Below are 17,433 nucleotides of genomic sequence, written 5' to 3'. Positions count from 1 at the left end.
AATGCAGTACCTAAACGTACTTTATTGTACTCTAATACATTTCCCAAAGTTTCAGCTCGATATTTTATTTACAAAAAAAGTTCTTAAGTTCAAAAAAACATTTAGTGAACGGAAAAAGTGAGGTCGGTAATATAGGTATTTAGCTGTGTCACATGCCCTTAACAGTTGAATTTTCAACCCGAAAATATGAGTGTTCTACTAAAAAAAAAATACTTTACCGGCTAAAAAAATTAATTTTTTACAAAATAATTGTATTTTTTATCCAAAAGTATGAGTTTTTAACAAAGAAGTTAATTTTCAACCGAATTTTTTTAGAGGCAATTAGGCGATACGTACTTTTCTGATTTACAAACAGAATTGTTTCAAAAAAGTTATGCGTATTTAAATTTTTACTTAAAAATAACCATTTTCCGCCAAAAATTAAATATGTAAATTCAACAAAATATTTTTTTAACAAAAAAAAAGGAATTTAAAAAAAAACAGTTCAATTTCCAAACGAAGTGATGCATTTTAAACTAAAATCTTGCAAAACCTAGATGAATTTTTAACCAAAAAGATAAATTTTTAAATAAAAAGATTTATTTTATACAAAAAAAAAAAAAAACAACAATTTTTGACAAAATTAATGATTTCTCAACCAAAAAGTTCAATTTTCAACTAAAAAAGAAGAATTTTTAAACAAAAAGATTAATTTACTACAAAAATAAAAACGAATTTATATCAAATTCAACAATTCTCAAACCAAAAAATAATTTTTTAAGAAAGTAGTTCAACTTTAAAACCTAGTTGATTAATTTTTTATCACAAAGATGAATATCTAAACAAAAAGAATAATTTTCTAATGAAAAAGAGGCAATTTAAACAAAATTCAAAAATTATGAACCAAAAAGTTGAAGTTTTAATTTAAAAAGATCAATTTCTAAAAAAAAAACAAAATAATTTACTACAAAAAAAGTCTATTTTTAACATTATTTAAGAATTAAGAAACAAAAAGTTCAATTTTCAACTAAAAAAGAAGAATTTTTAAACAACAAAAAATAATTTACTACACAAAAAAATCAATTTTTAACAAAATTAAAAAATTCTTCAAGAAACAGTTGGATTTTCAACTAAAAAAGATGAATTTTTAAAGAAAAAGATTAATTCATTACCAAAAAAAAATTAATTTTTTTAAATTCAAGAATTTTGAACCAAAAAGTTTAAATTTCAACTAAAAATATAAATTTTTAAATAAAAAGATTTATTTTATACCAAAAAAAAAAAAAATTTTAACAAAATTAAAGATGTCTCAACTAAAAAGTTCAATTTTCAACTAAAAAAGAATTTTTAAACAAAAAGATTAATTCACTACGAAAAAAAACGAATTTATGTCAAATTCAACAATTCTCAAACCAAAAGATAAATTTTTAAGAAAGAAAGAATATTCTTAATTTTTAAGAAAGTAGTTCAACTTTAAAACCTAGTTGCTCAATTTGTTAGCACAAAGATGAATATTTAAACAAAAAGAATAATTTTCTACACAACAAAATTAATTTTTAACCAAATTAAAAAATTCTTCAACAAACAGTTGGATTTTCAACTAAAAAAGATGAATTTTTAAAGAAAAAGATTAATTCATTACCAAAAAAAAAATTCGTTTTTTTCAAAATTCAAAAATTCTGAACCAAAACGTTCAAGTTTCAACTAAAAATATGAATTTTTGACTAAAAAGATTAATTTACTACCAAAAAGATTAGTTTTTAAGAAAATTCAAAAATTCTTAACTAAACGGTTGAATTGCCAACTAAAAAAGAAGAATTTTTAAACAAAAAGATTAATTCACTAAAAAAAAAACGAATTTATCTAAAATTCAAGAATTTTCAACCAAAAAGGTCAACTTTAAGGAAGAAATTTGTTTTAATTTTTAGGAAAGTAGTTCAACTTTAAAAGCTAATTAGTTAAATTGTTAATTACAAAGATGAATATTTAAACAGTAAAAATAATTTTCTAATTTACTACCAAAAATGATTAATATTTAACAAAAGTCAAGAATTCTGAACCAAAAAATTAAATTTTCAACTAAAAAAGAAGAATTTTTAAACAAAAAGATTAATTTTACAACCAAAAAAGACGAGTTTTTAATCAAATTTAAGGAATTCTCGACCAAAATGTCGAATTTAAAATTTAAAACTAAATCTTTTAGAGAAAAAGATTAATTTTCTAATAAAAAAGATAATTTTTTAACAAAATTCAAGAATTCTCAGCCAAAAATTTGAAGCTTCAATTAAAAAAGATCAATTTCTAAACAAAAAGATTAATTTACTGCAAAAAAAGTTATTTTTAACGTTATTCAAGAATTCTGAACCATAAATGTTAAATTTTCAACTAAAAAAAAAAGAATTTTTAAACAAAAAGACTAATTTTCTACTAAAAAAGATCAATTTTTAACATAATTTAAAAATTCTAGACCAAAAAGTTCAAATTTCAACTGAAAATATTAATTTTAAATAAAATACGAATTTGTCTAAAGTTCAACAATTCTTAACCAAAAAGGTGAATTTTTAAGAAAGTAGTTAAACTTTAAAAAGCTAGTTGTTCAATTTTCAATCACAAAGAATCATTTTCTACCGAAAAAAATACGAATTTTTTACAAAATTCAAAAATTCTCAACTAAAAAGTTAAATTTTTAGAAAGAAAGAATTTATTTTAATGTTTAGGAAAGTAGTTGAACTTTAAAACATAGTTGTTAAATTTTTAATTACAAAGATGAATATTTAAACAGAAAGAATCATTTTCAACTGAAAAAAAAGATAAATTTTTAACAAAATTCAAACATTCTGAACTAAAAAGTTGTATTTTCAAATAAAAAATAAGAATTTTAAAACAAAAAGATTAATTTACTACCAAAAAACACGAGTTTTTAATAAAATTCAAGAATTCTCAACCAAAATGTTCAATTTTCAATTTAAAACATACATTTTTAAACCAGAAGATTGATTTTCTACCCAAAAAGATAAATTTTTAACAAACTTTTTAAAATTCTTAAACAAACAATTGGATTTTCAATTAAGAAAGATGAGTTTTCAAATTTTTTCCAAAATTCAAGAATTCTGAACCAAAAAGTTTAAGTTTCAACTAAAACTATAAATTTTTTAATAAAAAGATTGATTTACTACCAAAAAAAGATCAATTTTAAACGAAATAAAAAAATTCTTAAACAAACAGTTGGATTTTCAACTAAGAAAGCTGAATTTTTAAAGAAAAAGATTAATTCATTATCCAGAAAAAAATGAATTTTTTTTCAAAATTCAAGAATTCTTAACCAGAAAGTTAAATTTTCAACTAAAAATATAAATTTTTAAATAAAAAGATTAATTTACTAGCAAAAAAGATAAATTTTTAATAAAATTAAACAATTATTAAACAGTTAGATCTTTAACTAAGAAAGATGAATTTTTAAAGAAAAAGATTAACTCATTACAAAAAAAAATGAATTTGTTTAAAAAATCCAAAATTCTGAACCAAAAAATTGAATTTTCAACGCGAAGACAAAGAATTTTTAAACAAAAAGATTCATTTTCTACTAAACAAGATCAATGTTTAACATCATTCAAGAATTCTTAACCAGAAAGTTAAATTTTCAACTAAAAAATCTGTATTTTTAAATAAAAACATGAGTTTACTTCCAAAAAAAAAGCTTTTTTTAACATTATTTAAGAATTCTGAACCAAAAAGTTCAATTTTCAACTAAAAAAGAAGAATTTTTAAACAAAACGATTACTTGAGTAACAAAAAAGAATTCGCCTGGCTACAAAAGTTATTTAGCAAGCATCAAACTTACAAGATATTTTCATTCTCAAAGTAAAAGTTAAAAAAAAAAATTGACAAAAAATTTAACTGTGCGTTTTTTGAGAAACACAGCAACAAATTCAAATACGCATAACTTTTTAGAAAAAAAATCTGTTGGCAAATCGGAAAAATACGTATCGGCTAATTGCCTTTAAAAACAACATATTTCGCTCTTGTTGGATTTTAATCTAATTTAAATCTAATTCAACTTTGGGTTCAGAAATTTTGAATTTTGTAAAAAATTTGTATTTTTTTCTGTAGAAAATGATTCTTTGTGATTGAAAATTTGAACAACTACCTTTTGAAAGTTTAACTACTTTCTTAAAAATTAAAAAAAAATTTTTCTTTCTCAAAAATTCATCTTTTATTTAAAATTAATATTTTTAGTTGAAATTTGAACTTTTTGGTCTAGAATTCTTAAATTATGTTAAAAATTAAAAATTCTTTTTTTTTTTTAGTTGAAAATTCAACTTTTTGTTTCAAAAGAATATTCTCAAAAATTCGTCCTTTTTGGTAGTAAAATAATCTCGTCGTTTAAAAATTCTTTTTTTTTTTAGTTGAAAATTTAACATTTATGGTTCAGAATTCTTGAATAACGTTAAAAATAACTTTTTTTGCAGTAAATTAATCTTTTTGTTTAGAAATTGATCTTTTTTAATTGAAGCTTTAAATTTTTGGCTGAGAATTCTTGAATTTTGTTAAAAAATGATCTTTTTTATTAGAAAATTAATCTTTTTCTCTAAAAGATTTAGTTTGAAATTTTAAATTCGACATTTTGGTCGAGAATTCCTTAAATTTGATTAAAAACTCGTCTTTTTTGGTTGTAAAATTAATCTTTTTGTTTTGAAATTCTTGATTTTTTAATTTAAAATTCAACTTGTTGGTTCATAATTTTTGAATTTTGTTTAATATGCCTCTTTTTCAGTAGAAAATTATTCTTTTTGTTTAAGTATTCATCTTTGTGATAAAAAATTAAGGAACTAGGTTTTAAAGTTCAATTACTTTCCTAAAAATTAACAAAAAATCCTTTCTTCCTTAAAAATTTACTTTTTTTGGTGAGAATTGTTTAATTTTATACCAATTCGTTTTTTTTTTGGTAGTAAATTAATATTTTTGTTTTAAATTTCATATTTTTTAGTTGAAAGTTCAACTTTTTGTTTCAGAATTCTTGAATATTATTTAAAAATTTGTCTTTTTTAGTTCTAAGTTAACCTTTTTGTTTAAAAATTCTTCTTTTTTAGTTGAAAATTTATTTTTTTGGTTCAGAATTCTTGACTTTTGTTAAACATTAATCATTTTTGGTAGTAAATTAGAAAATTATTTTTTCTGTTTAAATATTCATCTTTGTGATTAACAATTTAACTATTAGCTTTTAAAGTTGAACTACTTTCCTAAAAATTAAAACAAATTTCTTCCTTAAAGTTGACCTTTTTGGTTGAAAATTCTTGAATTTTACATAAATTCGTTTTTTTTTTTTAGTAAATTAATCTTTTTGTTTAAAAATTCTTCTTTTTTAGTTGATAATTCAACTGTTTAGTTAAGAATTTTTGAATTTTCTTAAAAACTAATCTTTTTGGTAGTAAATTAATTTTTTTAGTCAAAAATTCATATTTTTAGTTGAAACTTGAACATTTTGGTTCAGAATTCTTGAATTTTGAAAAAAATGCATTTTTTCTGGGTAATGAATTAATCTTTTTCTTTAAAAATTCAGCTTTCTTAGTTGAAAATCCAACTGTTTGTTTAAGAATTTTTTTATTTCATTTAAAATTGATCTTTTTTGGTAGTAAATCAATCTTTTTATTTAAAAATTTATAGTTTTAGTTGAAACTTAAACTTTTTGGTTCAGAATTCTTGAATTTTGGAAAAAATTTGAAAACTCATCTTTCTTAATTGAAAATCCAATTGTTTGTTTAAGAATTTTAAAAAGTTTGTTAAAAATTTATCTTTTTGGATCGAAAATCAATCTTCTGGTTTAAAAATGTATGTTTTAAATTGAAAATTGAACATTTTGTTTCAGAATTCTTGAATATTATTACAAAATTTGTCTTTTTTAATAATAAGTTAACCTTTTTCTTTAAAAATTCTTCTTTTTTAGTTGAAAATTTAATTTTTTTGTTCAAAATTCTTGAATTTTGTTAAAAATTTATCTCTTTTTTCAGTTGAAAATGATTCTTTCTGTTTAAATATTCATCTTTGTAATTAAAAATTTAACAACCAAGTTTTAAAGTTCAACTACTTTCCTAAAAATTAAGAAAAAATCCTTTCTTCCTTAAAAATTTACCTTTTTTGTTGGGAATTTTTTGATGGTTTTAAATTTCATATTTTTTAGTTGAAAATTCAACTTTTTGTTTCAGAATTCTTGAATATTATAACAAAAATTGTCTTTTTTAATAATAAGTTAACCTTTTTGTTTAAAAATTCTTCTTTTTTAGTTGAAAATTTAATTTTTTGGTTCAGAATTCTTGAATTTTGTTAAAAATTTATCTTTTTTTCAGTTGAAAATGATTCTTTCTGTTTAAATATTCATCTTTGTAATTAAAAATTTAACAACCAAGTTTTAAAGTTCAACTACTTTCCTAAAAATTAAGAAAAAATCCTTTCTTCCTTAAAAATTTACCTTTTTTGTTGGGAATTTTTTGATGGTTTTAAATTTCATATTTTTTAGTTGAAAATTCAACATTTTGTTTCAGAATTCTTGAATATTATTACAAAAATTGTCTTTTTTAATAATATGTTAACCTTTTTGTTTAAAAATTCTTCTTTTTTAGTTGAAAATTTAATTTTTTGGTTCAAAATTTTTGAATTTTTGTTAAAAATTTCTCTTTTTTGGTAGTAACTTGGTTTAAAAATTTATCTTTTTAGTTAGAAATTCATCGAGGTTTAAAATTTGGAAATTGAACTGTTTTTTGAAAATTCCTTTTTTTCATTAAAAATTATTTTTCTTGAAAATGGTAATTTTTTAAGTAAAAATTCAACTTTTTGTTAAAATTTAACTATTTCGTTAGAAATTCGTTTTTTATTGAAAATTTATCTACTTTAGTTGAAAATTCAACTTTTGGATTGAGAATTCTTGTATTTTGTAGGAAAATCGTCTTTATTTTTTGTATAAAATTAAATTGTGTCTCAAAATTTCATAAATTTTTGATTTGATAAATTAACTGTTTTGGTTGAGAATTCTTTATTTGGTGAAAGTTCATCTTCTTGGTAGTAAATTAATCTTTTCGTTTAAAAAATTCTTCCTTTTTAGTTGAAAAGTTAATTAATAAATTAATTTAAAAACAATAAGCGAGTTTTCAACAAAGTAGTTTCATTTTCAACTAAATAGATGAATATTCAACTAAAATTATGAACCTTTAACAAAAAAAAAAACTAAATTTAAATAAAAGAGTTCAGTTTTGAACCAATGAGTTGAAATATCAACCTAAAAAGATGAATTTTCAATAAAAAATGTAATATTTTGAACAAAAATAATTTAAAAAAAAAAAAAGAATTTTCTTATTCGAAATCCAAACAAGGCAAATTTTTGCAATAATATATCAATTATCAGCCAAATTGTTGAATTTTTTGAAGCGAAAGAGATCATTCTTTTACAAAACAATTAAAATTGCAACAAAAGAAGTTAATTTTCAAGAAAACAGGTGAATTTTAAACGAAATAGTTAAATTTTCAGTTAAAAAGTTAACTTAAAAACAATAAACGAATTTAAAAAAAAAAACAAGAAATGTAATATTTGAAAGAAAAATAAGTTCAAAACACTTATTTTTGTAAATTTAGTAATTAAAAAATAGTTTAAAAATGTACTAGTTCAATTTTCAATTAGTTGGATTTTTAACCAGAAAATTGATTTTCTACCAAAAAACATGAATTTTCGAAAAAAATATATAAATTGTAAACAAATAGCATACGTTTTTTTTTACTATCGTATTAAATTTTTAAACTAAAAACATCAATTTTTAATTCAAACCGCAATAGTTTAATTTTCAATTTAAACACATGGATTTTCAATTTTTAAAAAGAACTTTCTACCAAATTATTCAATTTTCTAGCGAAAAGGATGATTTTTCTACAAGAAAATTTGATATTCCAACAAAAAACGTTAAAATTCAACTAAACAGTTTAATTTTAAACCAGATTGTAAAATTTTCAGTTCAAAAATGATTTTAAAACCATTAGATGAATTTTCTACTAAATAGATAAATTTTCAACTAAAATTTTGAATTTTAAACCAAACAATAAAATTTTGAGTTAAAAAATTATTTTAAAACCAATAAACGATTTTTCAACTAAAGATTTGAATTCTCAACTAAAATTTTTAATCCTCCACAGCAAAAAATGAATTTCAAAAAAATTGTTCAGTTTTGAACCAATGAGATGAAATTTTAAACTAAAATTATGAATCTTTATCCTAAAAAAGATGAGTAATTAACAAAAAATGTAATATTAATAAGAAAAATTCTTTCAAGAAATTGTTTTCGTAAATTTAGAAGTTAAAAAATATTTTAAAAAATTTAACTAATGCAGATTATTTTTCAATCACTTGTTTTTTAAACCAAAAAATGTATTCACTAACAAGCACGACAAAATGTCGAGATAATTAATCCATTTTTAAAAAATTTCAGACCTTTTTTAAATTATTGCGCTTTTGAACTAAAAAAACATTCATTTTAATCCAACAAATTTTCTATAAAAAATTTAAATTTACATGCCAAAAATAAATTTTCAACTAACTAGCTGAATTTTAAACCAAACAGTTAAATTTTCAGTTAAAAAATTGATTTCAAAACAGTAAACGAATTTTTAACTAAGTAGTTTTATTTTCAACTAAAAATATGAATCTTTACCAAAAAAAAAAAGAAATTTTAAAGGAGAGTTCAGTTTTGAACCAATGTGTTGAAATTTCAACATTTCAAGATGAATTTTGTATAAAAAATTTTAATTTTCATTAGAAAAATTTATTTTTTATTTTATTTTTTTTTAATTTTTTGTTGAATTTTCAAGTGAAGAAGACAAATTTTCTCCAAAAAAATTTAATTTACATACCAAGAAATAGATTTTCTACCAACTACATGAATTTTAAACCAAATAGTTGAATTTTCAGTTAAAAAGTTATTTTAAAACCAGTAAACTAATTTTCTACCAAATAAATACATTTTCAACTAAAATTCGAAATCTATGACAAAAAAAATGAATTAAAAAAAAATTGTTCAGTTTTTAACCTATGAGTTAAAATTTCAACCAAAAAAGATGAATTTTATAGAAAAAATGTAAACTTTCAACAAAAAATTTGAATTTTCATTAGAAAAAATGAACTTTTGAATTTTTTTTTACGAATTTTCTAGCAAAATTGTTGAATTTCCAAGTGAAGAAGGCAAATTTTCTGCATAAAAAAAAATTAATTTAACAAAAATTGTACAAATTTTGAACCAATGATTTGAAATTTCAACCCAAAAAGATGAATTTTGTATAAAAAATGTGAATTTTGATCGAAACAAATTTGAATTTTCATTAGAAAAGTTTAGTTTTTGATTTTTTAAAAAAAATTTTATAACAAAATTGTTGAATTTTCAAGTGAAGAAGACAAATTATCTGCAAAAATTTTAATTTACATTCAGAGAAATAAATTTTTAACTAACTAGCTGAATTTTAAAGCAAATAGTTAAATTTTCAGTTAAAAAATTATTTTAAAACCAGTAAACAAATTTTCTACTAAATAGATAAATTTTCAACTAAAATTTGGAATCTTTGACCAAAAAAGAAATTAATTTAACAAAAATTGTTCAATTTTGAACCAATGATTTGAAATTTCAACCCAAAAAGATAGATGTATAAAAAATGTGAATTTTGATCGAAATAAATTTGAATTTTCATTAGAAAAATTTATTTTTTTATTTTTTTAAGCGAATTTTATAACAAAATTGTGGAATTTTCAAGTGAAGAAGACAAATTTTCTAAAAAAAAATTAAATTTACATACCAAGAAATACATTTTCAACCAACTAGCTGAATTTTAAAGCAAATAGTTAAATTTTCAGTTAAAAAATTATTTTAAAACCAGTAAAAAAAATTTCCCACTAAATAGATAAATTTTCAACTAAAATTTGGAATCTTAGACCAAAAAAAAAACGAACTAAAAAAAATTGGTTCAGTTTTAAACCAATGAGTTGATATTTCAATATTTCAAGATGAATTTTGTATAAAAAATTTTAATTTTCATTGGAAAACTTTATTTTTTGATTTTTTAAAACGAATTTTATAACGAAATTGTTGAATTTTTCAAGTGAAGAAGACAAATTATCTGCAAAAATTTTAATTTGCATTCAGAGAAATAAATTTTCAACCAACTAGTTGAATTTTAAAGCAAATAGTTAAATTTTCAGTTAAAAAATTATTTTAAAACCAGTAAAAAAAAGTTTCTATCAATAGATAAATTTCCAACTAAAATTTGGAATCTTTGACCAAAAAGAAAAAATGTATTTAAAAAAAATTGTTCAGTTTTGAATAAATGAGTTGAAATTTCCGGCTAAAAGGATTAATTTTCAAGAAAAAATGTAATATTTTAATGCAAAATAATTTTAGAAAAATTAACGTTTAATTTAGGTATTATACTTACGACCATTCCTAATCCAGTCGTAAAGACACCAGCATGTTTCACAACACAGTCTCCTGTTTTCAACATGCATTTTACTTTTCCACAGTGAGCACAAATAGGCAATCGTTGTATATTTTGGCAAAAGTAGCAAAAAGCGCGACTTTTTTGCTTTTTGTTGCACTTGTCGCATTCCTAAAAACACGATAATTGCCTATTTACGTCAATTAAATTTACCTGTTATTTATAAATCAACTCTAATAATACTGGATTAATTAGCACAATAAGTTACTATTTGCAAATTACAAACCATCACAGCATTGCAAGGTAATTTCGCCAAGTCCACTTGAGTTTTTCCTGTCCTTATTTCTTTTTGTCTTAAACGCTGCTTCTCAGCTTTCCTTCTTTGGCCCGTTTTCTTTTTCGGCATTTTTCACACTCAACAAATAATCACTATTTTAATCAAATAAAAAAACAAATTTAAAATTTCGTACAAACACGTAACGTAACCTCTTTAAAAATCTGTCAGCTCTGTCAGCTCAGCAGTTTAGAGTGCTTTCATTCGAGTGCAGATCAGTAGATCAAGAGTGAAAGAGATGGAGAATTCTGCTCTTTTCGCCCTATGGTCTTAACTGAGGTACTATATTAGATGGGAATATGTAACCGCCATTGTGGTTCCCCGCCAAATTCAAAATCGCTAACTTAATATCAAATTTTTAAGAGATGAATTTTGGTCTAAATCGGCTATATGATCAGAGACTGTACCTTACCGACAGTAGATCAATCCTCCAAACCATGAAGGCAGAAAATCTACACATATCGATCAAGTTAAAAATCTTCAATAACAGAAAATTTAACGTCTTAATAAGACTAGATGGAAAATAATATTTTCAAATTAAAATTATTTCTGGAAAAAAGATTCTACTCCATCTTCACTCCTCTAGCAGCTAAAAATTGTAAAATAATTACTTGTATTATTAATACCTAGCTAAAAATTGGCGTTATTTTCTTGAATTAAGAGTTCTTATTCTGATCCCTCTAATATAGCTTAATTGGAAAAGCACCTGACCGGAAATCAGAAGTTTTGTGTTTCGATTCCCAATGGGGTGAAGATGGAGTAGGATCTTTTTTCAAGAAATAATGATAATAATATTATTAGAATTATCAATGTTTTTAAACTTTATAATGTAATCAATGGAAAAGAAAAAATGGCAAATTATTCTACTTACCGATAACACGTTGTCTTTAACTATTGATTTGAAATTGCATATTATTCGAAACGAATATAAAAATGTATACATATAGTAAATAATATGTTTTTATTAAATTGAAAAAAAATATATTTTTTAACTTTCAGTTATAGTTCTCTGGAACCTAATTTCTAGATCACATTTGATATAAAGTCGTTATTTGAGTTGGTCCAAATGCACCTAAAAAACAAGATAAATACATTTACACGATATAGATTATTTATTTTACAATTATACTAAAGCATTTTTATCAACACATAAATTATAAATAAAATTACATGTGACGGAACTATTAAGTATTTAAACAATTTTAATTACAAATTTTAAAGTTTGGCCTTTATCCTACGATTCAATTTGTTTTCGAAGTCAACTAAGAATATCTATCCAATGACTCTTTTCTATTTTTGCTATGCAAATTTACGCAATCTATTAATTATTTAAAGAATTTCAATTTTAAAATAAGAGTTTGACCTTTTCTCTGAGTTACTTTTTTACGAAGTCAAGTAACAGTTTCTATACAAGGACTCTTTTTATGCTCCTTTTCAAATTTACAAAAACTATTAATTATTTAAACAGTTTTAATTAAAAAATTAAAAGTTTGGCCTTTATGCTACGAGTCAATTTGTTTTCGAAATCAACATAGAATGTCCATTCGATGAATCTTTTCTATGTTGCTGTGTAAATTTACAAGATCTATTATTTATTTGAAGAATTTCAATTTAAAAATAAGAGTTTGACCATTTTTCCTAGAGTTAATTTTTTTACGAAGTCAAGTAAGAATGTCTATCGGATGACTCTTTTCTGTGTTGCTTTGCAAACTCACATGATGTATTAATTATTCAAATAATTTCAATTAAAAAACTAAAAGTGCCTTTCTTTACAAGTCAATGTGTTTTCGGAGTCCACTAAAAATGGCTATCGGATGACTCTTTTCTATGTTGCTTTTTAAATTTATAAGAACACTGTGATTGGCTGAAATAACTAGTGATGCGACGCATTACGCAAAGTGCAACGCAATTCTGCATTCATGGGACGCCACCCTAAAAGCATCCTTAGGGTGGCGTCCCATTATTGCAAAATTGCGTTGCGTTTTGCGTAATGCGTCAATTCACTAGACATTTTAACCAATAATATTTTCCTAGTTATTCAGAAAAACACTGTGATTGGCTGAAATGTCTAGTGATTTGGCGCATTACACAAAACGCAACGCTAATCTGCAATCATGGGATGCCACCCTTAGAGGCCTTGTTACGTCCCTGGCGCTGTCACTGAATTCAATTTGGTAGTAGCTGCACGCTTTTTGAAATTTATCAAATTTTCAGAAATTTTTGAATTTCTTCCAAAAAGCTTCGGATACACTAAATTTCTATAAATTTTCCTTAATTTTTAGATTTACAAAAAATTTCCGGAATTCTTAGGTAATGTTTGTAATTTTAAAGTAAATTTCCAAAAATTACCATATATTTTCAAAAAATTGGTTCTTATTGTTTCTCAAATCGAAAATTTCTCGCATTTGTTAGGAAAAATATCGCGTGCTACAGGAGCTAAAAGTAGGCAGTTGAAACTCTTGTGAAGTTTGCAGTACTTGCCATCGGCTCATCTTCGAGTCGTTTCCGGCTCGTCTTCGACTCGTCTCTGGCTCGTACAGCTAACTTCACACTCGTGTTGAACTGCCTACTTTTCGCAATTGTAGCACAATATACTATTTTGTGTTAAAATAATGTTTTTATTTGAAAATTTTCAAGAAACGTCGGCAAAAATTTATAGTTTTGTACACGATTGGAACCCAAAATATATTTGTTTTATAATTCATATATTTTGTTGAAATTAGTGTTGTTTGGAAGAAACTTAATCTTCTTGGTTACAATATTTTGTTGAAAACTCTTTCTCTGTTTGACAAAAAATTAATTTTTCTAAATTTAAATTTAATTATTCGACATTTGGTTGAAAAGTTATGTTTCACAGAAGAAAATTCAAGTATTTGATGAAAAATTAATGTATTTTCTCCAAGGTAAATTTTTTTGGTTAAATATCAAGGTTCGTAGTTGAAAATTCATTTTCATGGGTGAAAAATTCATCATGTTTATTACAAATTTATTTCTTTGGTTGAAAATTGATTTATTTTGTTGAAAGTTCATCTTGTTTGTTTGAAAACATTTTTTAAACTGAATGTTTAACTACTTCATGTACGATTTAAAATTTGAATTCTAAAAATTCAACCATTTTGTTGAAAAATCAAATACATATTTGAAGGAAAAAGCGTATTTTTTTATGAAACATTAATATTCCTGATTAAAAATGTATTTCTTCGGTTGAAAATTTAACTATTTTGTTGAAAATTCTTTGTTTGATGGTTGAATATAATTTCCCTCTAAAAATTAGCATGTTCCATTTTTGGTTAAAAGTGAATGCTTTTTTAGTTGAAAATTAAAGTATTTGGTTAAAAATTCATATATTTTGTAGCAAATTAATGTTTATGGTTGCAACTTAATCTTTTTCTTTGAAAATTCTTCTTTCTTCGGAAGAAAATTAATCGTCTTGGTCTATTCGTGTTTCGGTTTAAAAGTGATATTTTTTGCATAAAAAGGTAACCATCTGATTGAAAATTCATTTATTTCCTCAAAAGTTAATTTTTTTGCTTAGAAAATTGATTTTCGTTTTGAAAAATCATACTTTTTACTTAGAAATTCAATATTATGGTTGAAAATTCATTTTTTTCGTTGAAGTATTAATCATTTTTGTTACAAATTTATTTCTGTGATTGAAAATTTATTTACCTTGTTGAAACTTGGTCTTTTAGATAGAAAAATAATATTTTTGGTTGGAAATTCAACTATTGGGTTATAAATTCAGATTTTGAGGTAAAGATTTATACTTTTAAGTGAAAATGTATTTTTTTTTTTGGTAGAAAATTTATCTTTGTTGTTGAAGATTGTGGTCGTGGTCGTGTGGGCTAAAGCGTAGGCTTTGGACCCACTCCGTCGGCTTGCGGTTTTGATTCTCGCCTCGCACTCTGGAACAGCCTCGGTGCCGATGCGGTGAACACTAGCTTAGCATGGGAGCTGTTCATCTCCGGAGTCGTGGGACCGGTACCGCTTGAGAAAAAGGTTCTCTAAGTACTTGAGTAATTGTTTATTAAAGATTCACCATTCACTATTCGATGTTTTGTTTGAAAGTTACCTTTTGTACTTGGAAATTTCAGGTTTTTTTTTTAATTTTTAATTTTTATTCGAATAAGTTCTGTTCTGGACATTTTCTCTTATTTCAAAACACCACTAGACACGATTTATCGGTGCATTGTCATCTTAAATCGAGTTAACTTTCCTGACCCCTCTTCTATAGTATTATATCAATCGTATCTATTTCAATGGATGTATTCACGTTCTATAAAAACTAAAAAAGTACCATTGATTAAAAAGAGACAGAGATATCTCAATTTCTTTTAAACGAAAGACATTTTTTTAGTTCTTGGAACTTATAATAGGTTCGCTTGTGAAGGGGCCAGTTTAATTTCCCGGGAAATAATTTCGCCGGAAAGCTATTAGGGTGGCGTCCCATGACTGCAAGTTTGCGTTGCCTTTTGCGTAATGCGTCAATTCATTAGACATTTTAGCCAATAATATTCTCCTAATTATTCAGAGAAACACTGTGATTGGCTGAAATGTCTAGTGACTTGACGCATTGCGCAAAACGCAACGCAATTCTGCAATCATGAACGCCACCCTGAGATCCTTCGTACGAAGCTACTGTATTCCTGGTAACATGCGGTAACAAGTAAACGCTCCCAAGGAATTACTAGATTGCTAGTAATAATCCTCCTACAAGTGGGACCTCTTTTTCTAACGTGTAAAGATAGAAAAAGAGATCTATTAGACTCCGAAATGGCCCCGGAGTCTCAATGCTGATATTCACGAGGCCTGGGTAAATTAAAATGAATGCTAAATTCGCGTCTTTTTGGCGGGAAGTTGAATCAAAGTTTCATGTCAAGTACTGGTCTTAATATTTATTGTTATGATTAAGGACAAATAAAGAGTTGTAGTACAGAACTAGATAACCAACAAAAATGGAATTTTTTAGCAGAGCGAAACAACACGCTGTAAAATCTAATTTAACATTTAAATGTAAAACAAACGTTTACACTTGAGCTGAAGTGTTTCTGAATTAAGCCTGAAAGAGTATGATTTAAAAAAATTATCCAGTTCCGAGAATTATAATGTGAAAGTTTACAATCTCAAAGTGACAGCAACCTACTAAATCATTGAAAAATTTGGATGTTCATATTTCATGGGTTTTGAAAATCGTCTTTGGAGGCTGAATAAGAATACAAAATTTTTCATACAAAAACAAAAATCTGTTCCTGGAAAATAAAGATCTAATGTGACAGTATTGCACTGAAACAAAAGATTTTTCGCTGAGAGGTCTATAAAAAGAACAAAGGTTTATTATTTTACATTATAAAACAACTATAATAGTTTTAAGAAATATCTTTTCCGTTTTCAAGTTAAAAAGTTTGGTGAAAAAAGCTTATAAAATTGGCTCTTTGTAGAAAATGATTATTTAAGATTTTCATTGGTACTTTCATGCTAAGAAAGTGCAAAATAGTTTTATTTTGTTCGAGGGTTTTTTTTTTTTTTTTTTTTTTTTGAAAAACAAGTATCATTATTTCACTGTATTTAAAAGCTTTTATGAAGAGGAACATGATTAAAAAAAGGTTTGAAAAAAGGTAAGTGATTAGATAATTAAAAAAAAAAAATAAGTTAAAGACTGAAGACAAGTATCAGTCACTTATTTGGCTTTGCATTGCTAATTTTTTTATTACTATAATTGAAATGAGACTTCTAACATATCCTCTTAACACAATATGTATTTCATTTTTTAATAATTTCGTTTGCAAAAAACCCATTTTCAGTACAAATGTTGGTTATCTAGTTCTGTACTGTAACCCTTCAAATATTTACCTAGTATTGTAACATTATTATTTTATACTGATATATATATAATTTTATACTAATAAATATAATTCTTGAATAACTAGTAAAAAAATGTGATAAAATAGTTTTTAATCTTGAAAAAAGTTTTATTGAAATGTCATCTCTTTTAATTGAAAATTCAACTATGTGATTGAAAACTGACTTTTTATTGAAAATTATTCTTCTTGTTTGCAAATTCATTCATTTTCATGTTAAAATAATTTTTTGTTACAAAATTGAACTACTTTCTTTAAAATATATATCTTTTTGTGAAAAATAATTTTTTGTTGAAAATTCGACTTTCTGTAGACCATTAATCTTCTTGTTTGAAAATTTACTTATTTTTTTGAAAATTTAAGTACCGAGTTTAGATTTTTTGTTCAGAATTTATAGTTGAAAATTCATCTCTATGGCTGAAAACTCAACTATTCTACCGAAAAATGAGCTTTTTTTGGTTACGATATTCCATTCTTGGTTGAAAATGTTTTCTTTTTTAGTTGAAAATTCACCTCTTTTGTTACAAATTGAACTACATTGTTGAAAATTTAATTTTTTAAATATAAAAATGTCAATATTCCATTTTTGGTTCGATTTTTTATTGTTGAAAATTTAAAAATTTGGTTAAAAATTCATTTTCTTTTAGAAGAAAATTTAGATTCTTTTAGTTGGAACTTTAAATATTGAATGTAAAATTTATGTATTTTGTTGGCAATTTTTCTTTCTAGTAGAAACTTAATCTTTTTGTATGAAAATTCATCACTTTGGTTGAAAATTGAACTGTTTCATTTTTGGTTCAAAAT

At 23.6% G+C, this 17,433-nt stretch overlaps 1 protein-coding gene across 1 annotated transcript in view; it reads right to left on the bottom strand.

Annotated features, from left to right (window-relative positions):
• LOC117172353 (zinc finger protein 330 homolog) overlaps positions 1-10,971 on the bottom strand; it is a 31,915-nt gene extending 20,944 nt beyond the window's left edge. The window contains exons 1-2 of the mRNA XM_033360183.1: positions 10,724-10,971; positions 10,438-10,608 (exon numbers count right to left, since the gene is read on the bottom strand). Of these exons, the coding sequence (XP_033216074.1) occupies positions 10,438-10,608; positions 10,724-10,843 (291 nt within the window). The 5' untranslated portion in view covers positions 10,844-10,971. The remainder of the gene's footprint in view (positions 1-10,437; positions 10,609-10,723) is intronic.
• Between the last annotated feature and the right edge of the window lie 6,462 nt (positions 10,972-17,433).

This window comes from Belonocnema kinseyi, chromosome 5, assembly GCF_010883055.1.
Source record: "Belonocnema kinseyi isolate 2016_QV_RU_SX_M_011 chromosome 5, B_treatae_v1, whole genome shotgun sequence".
Lineage (NCBI taxonomy): Eukaryota > Metazoa > Arthropoda > Insecta > Hymenoptera > Cynipidae > Belonocnema > Belonocnema kinseyi.
Note: the sequence above shows the minus strand (reverse complement) of the source record. Positions and strands in the feature narration are given on the sequence as shown.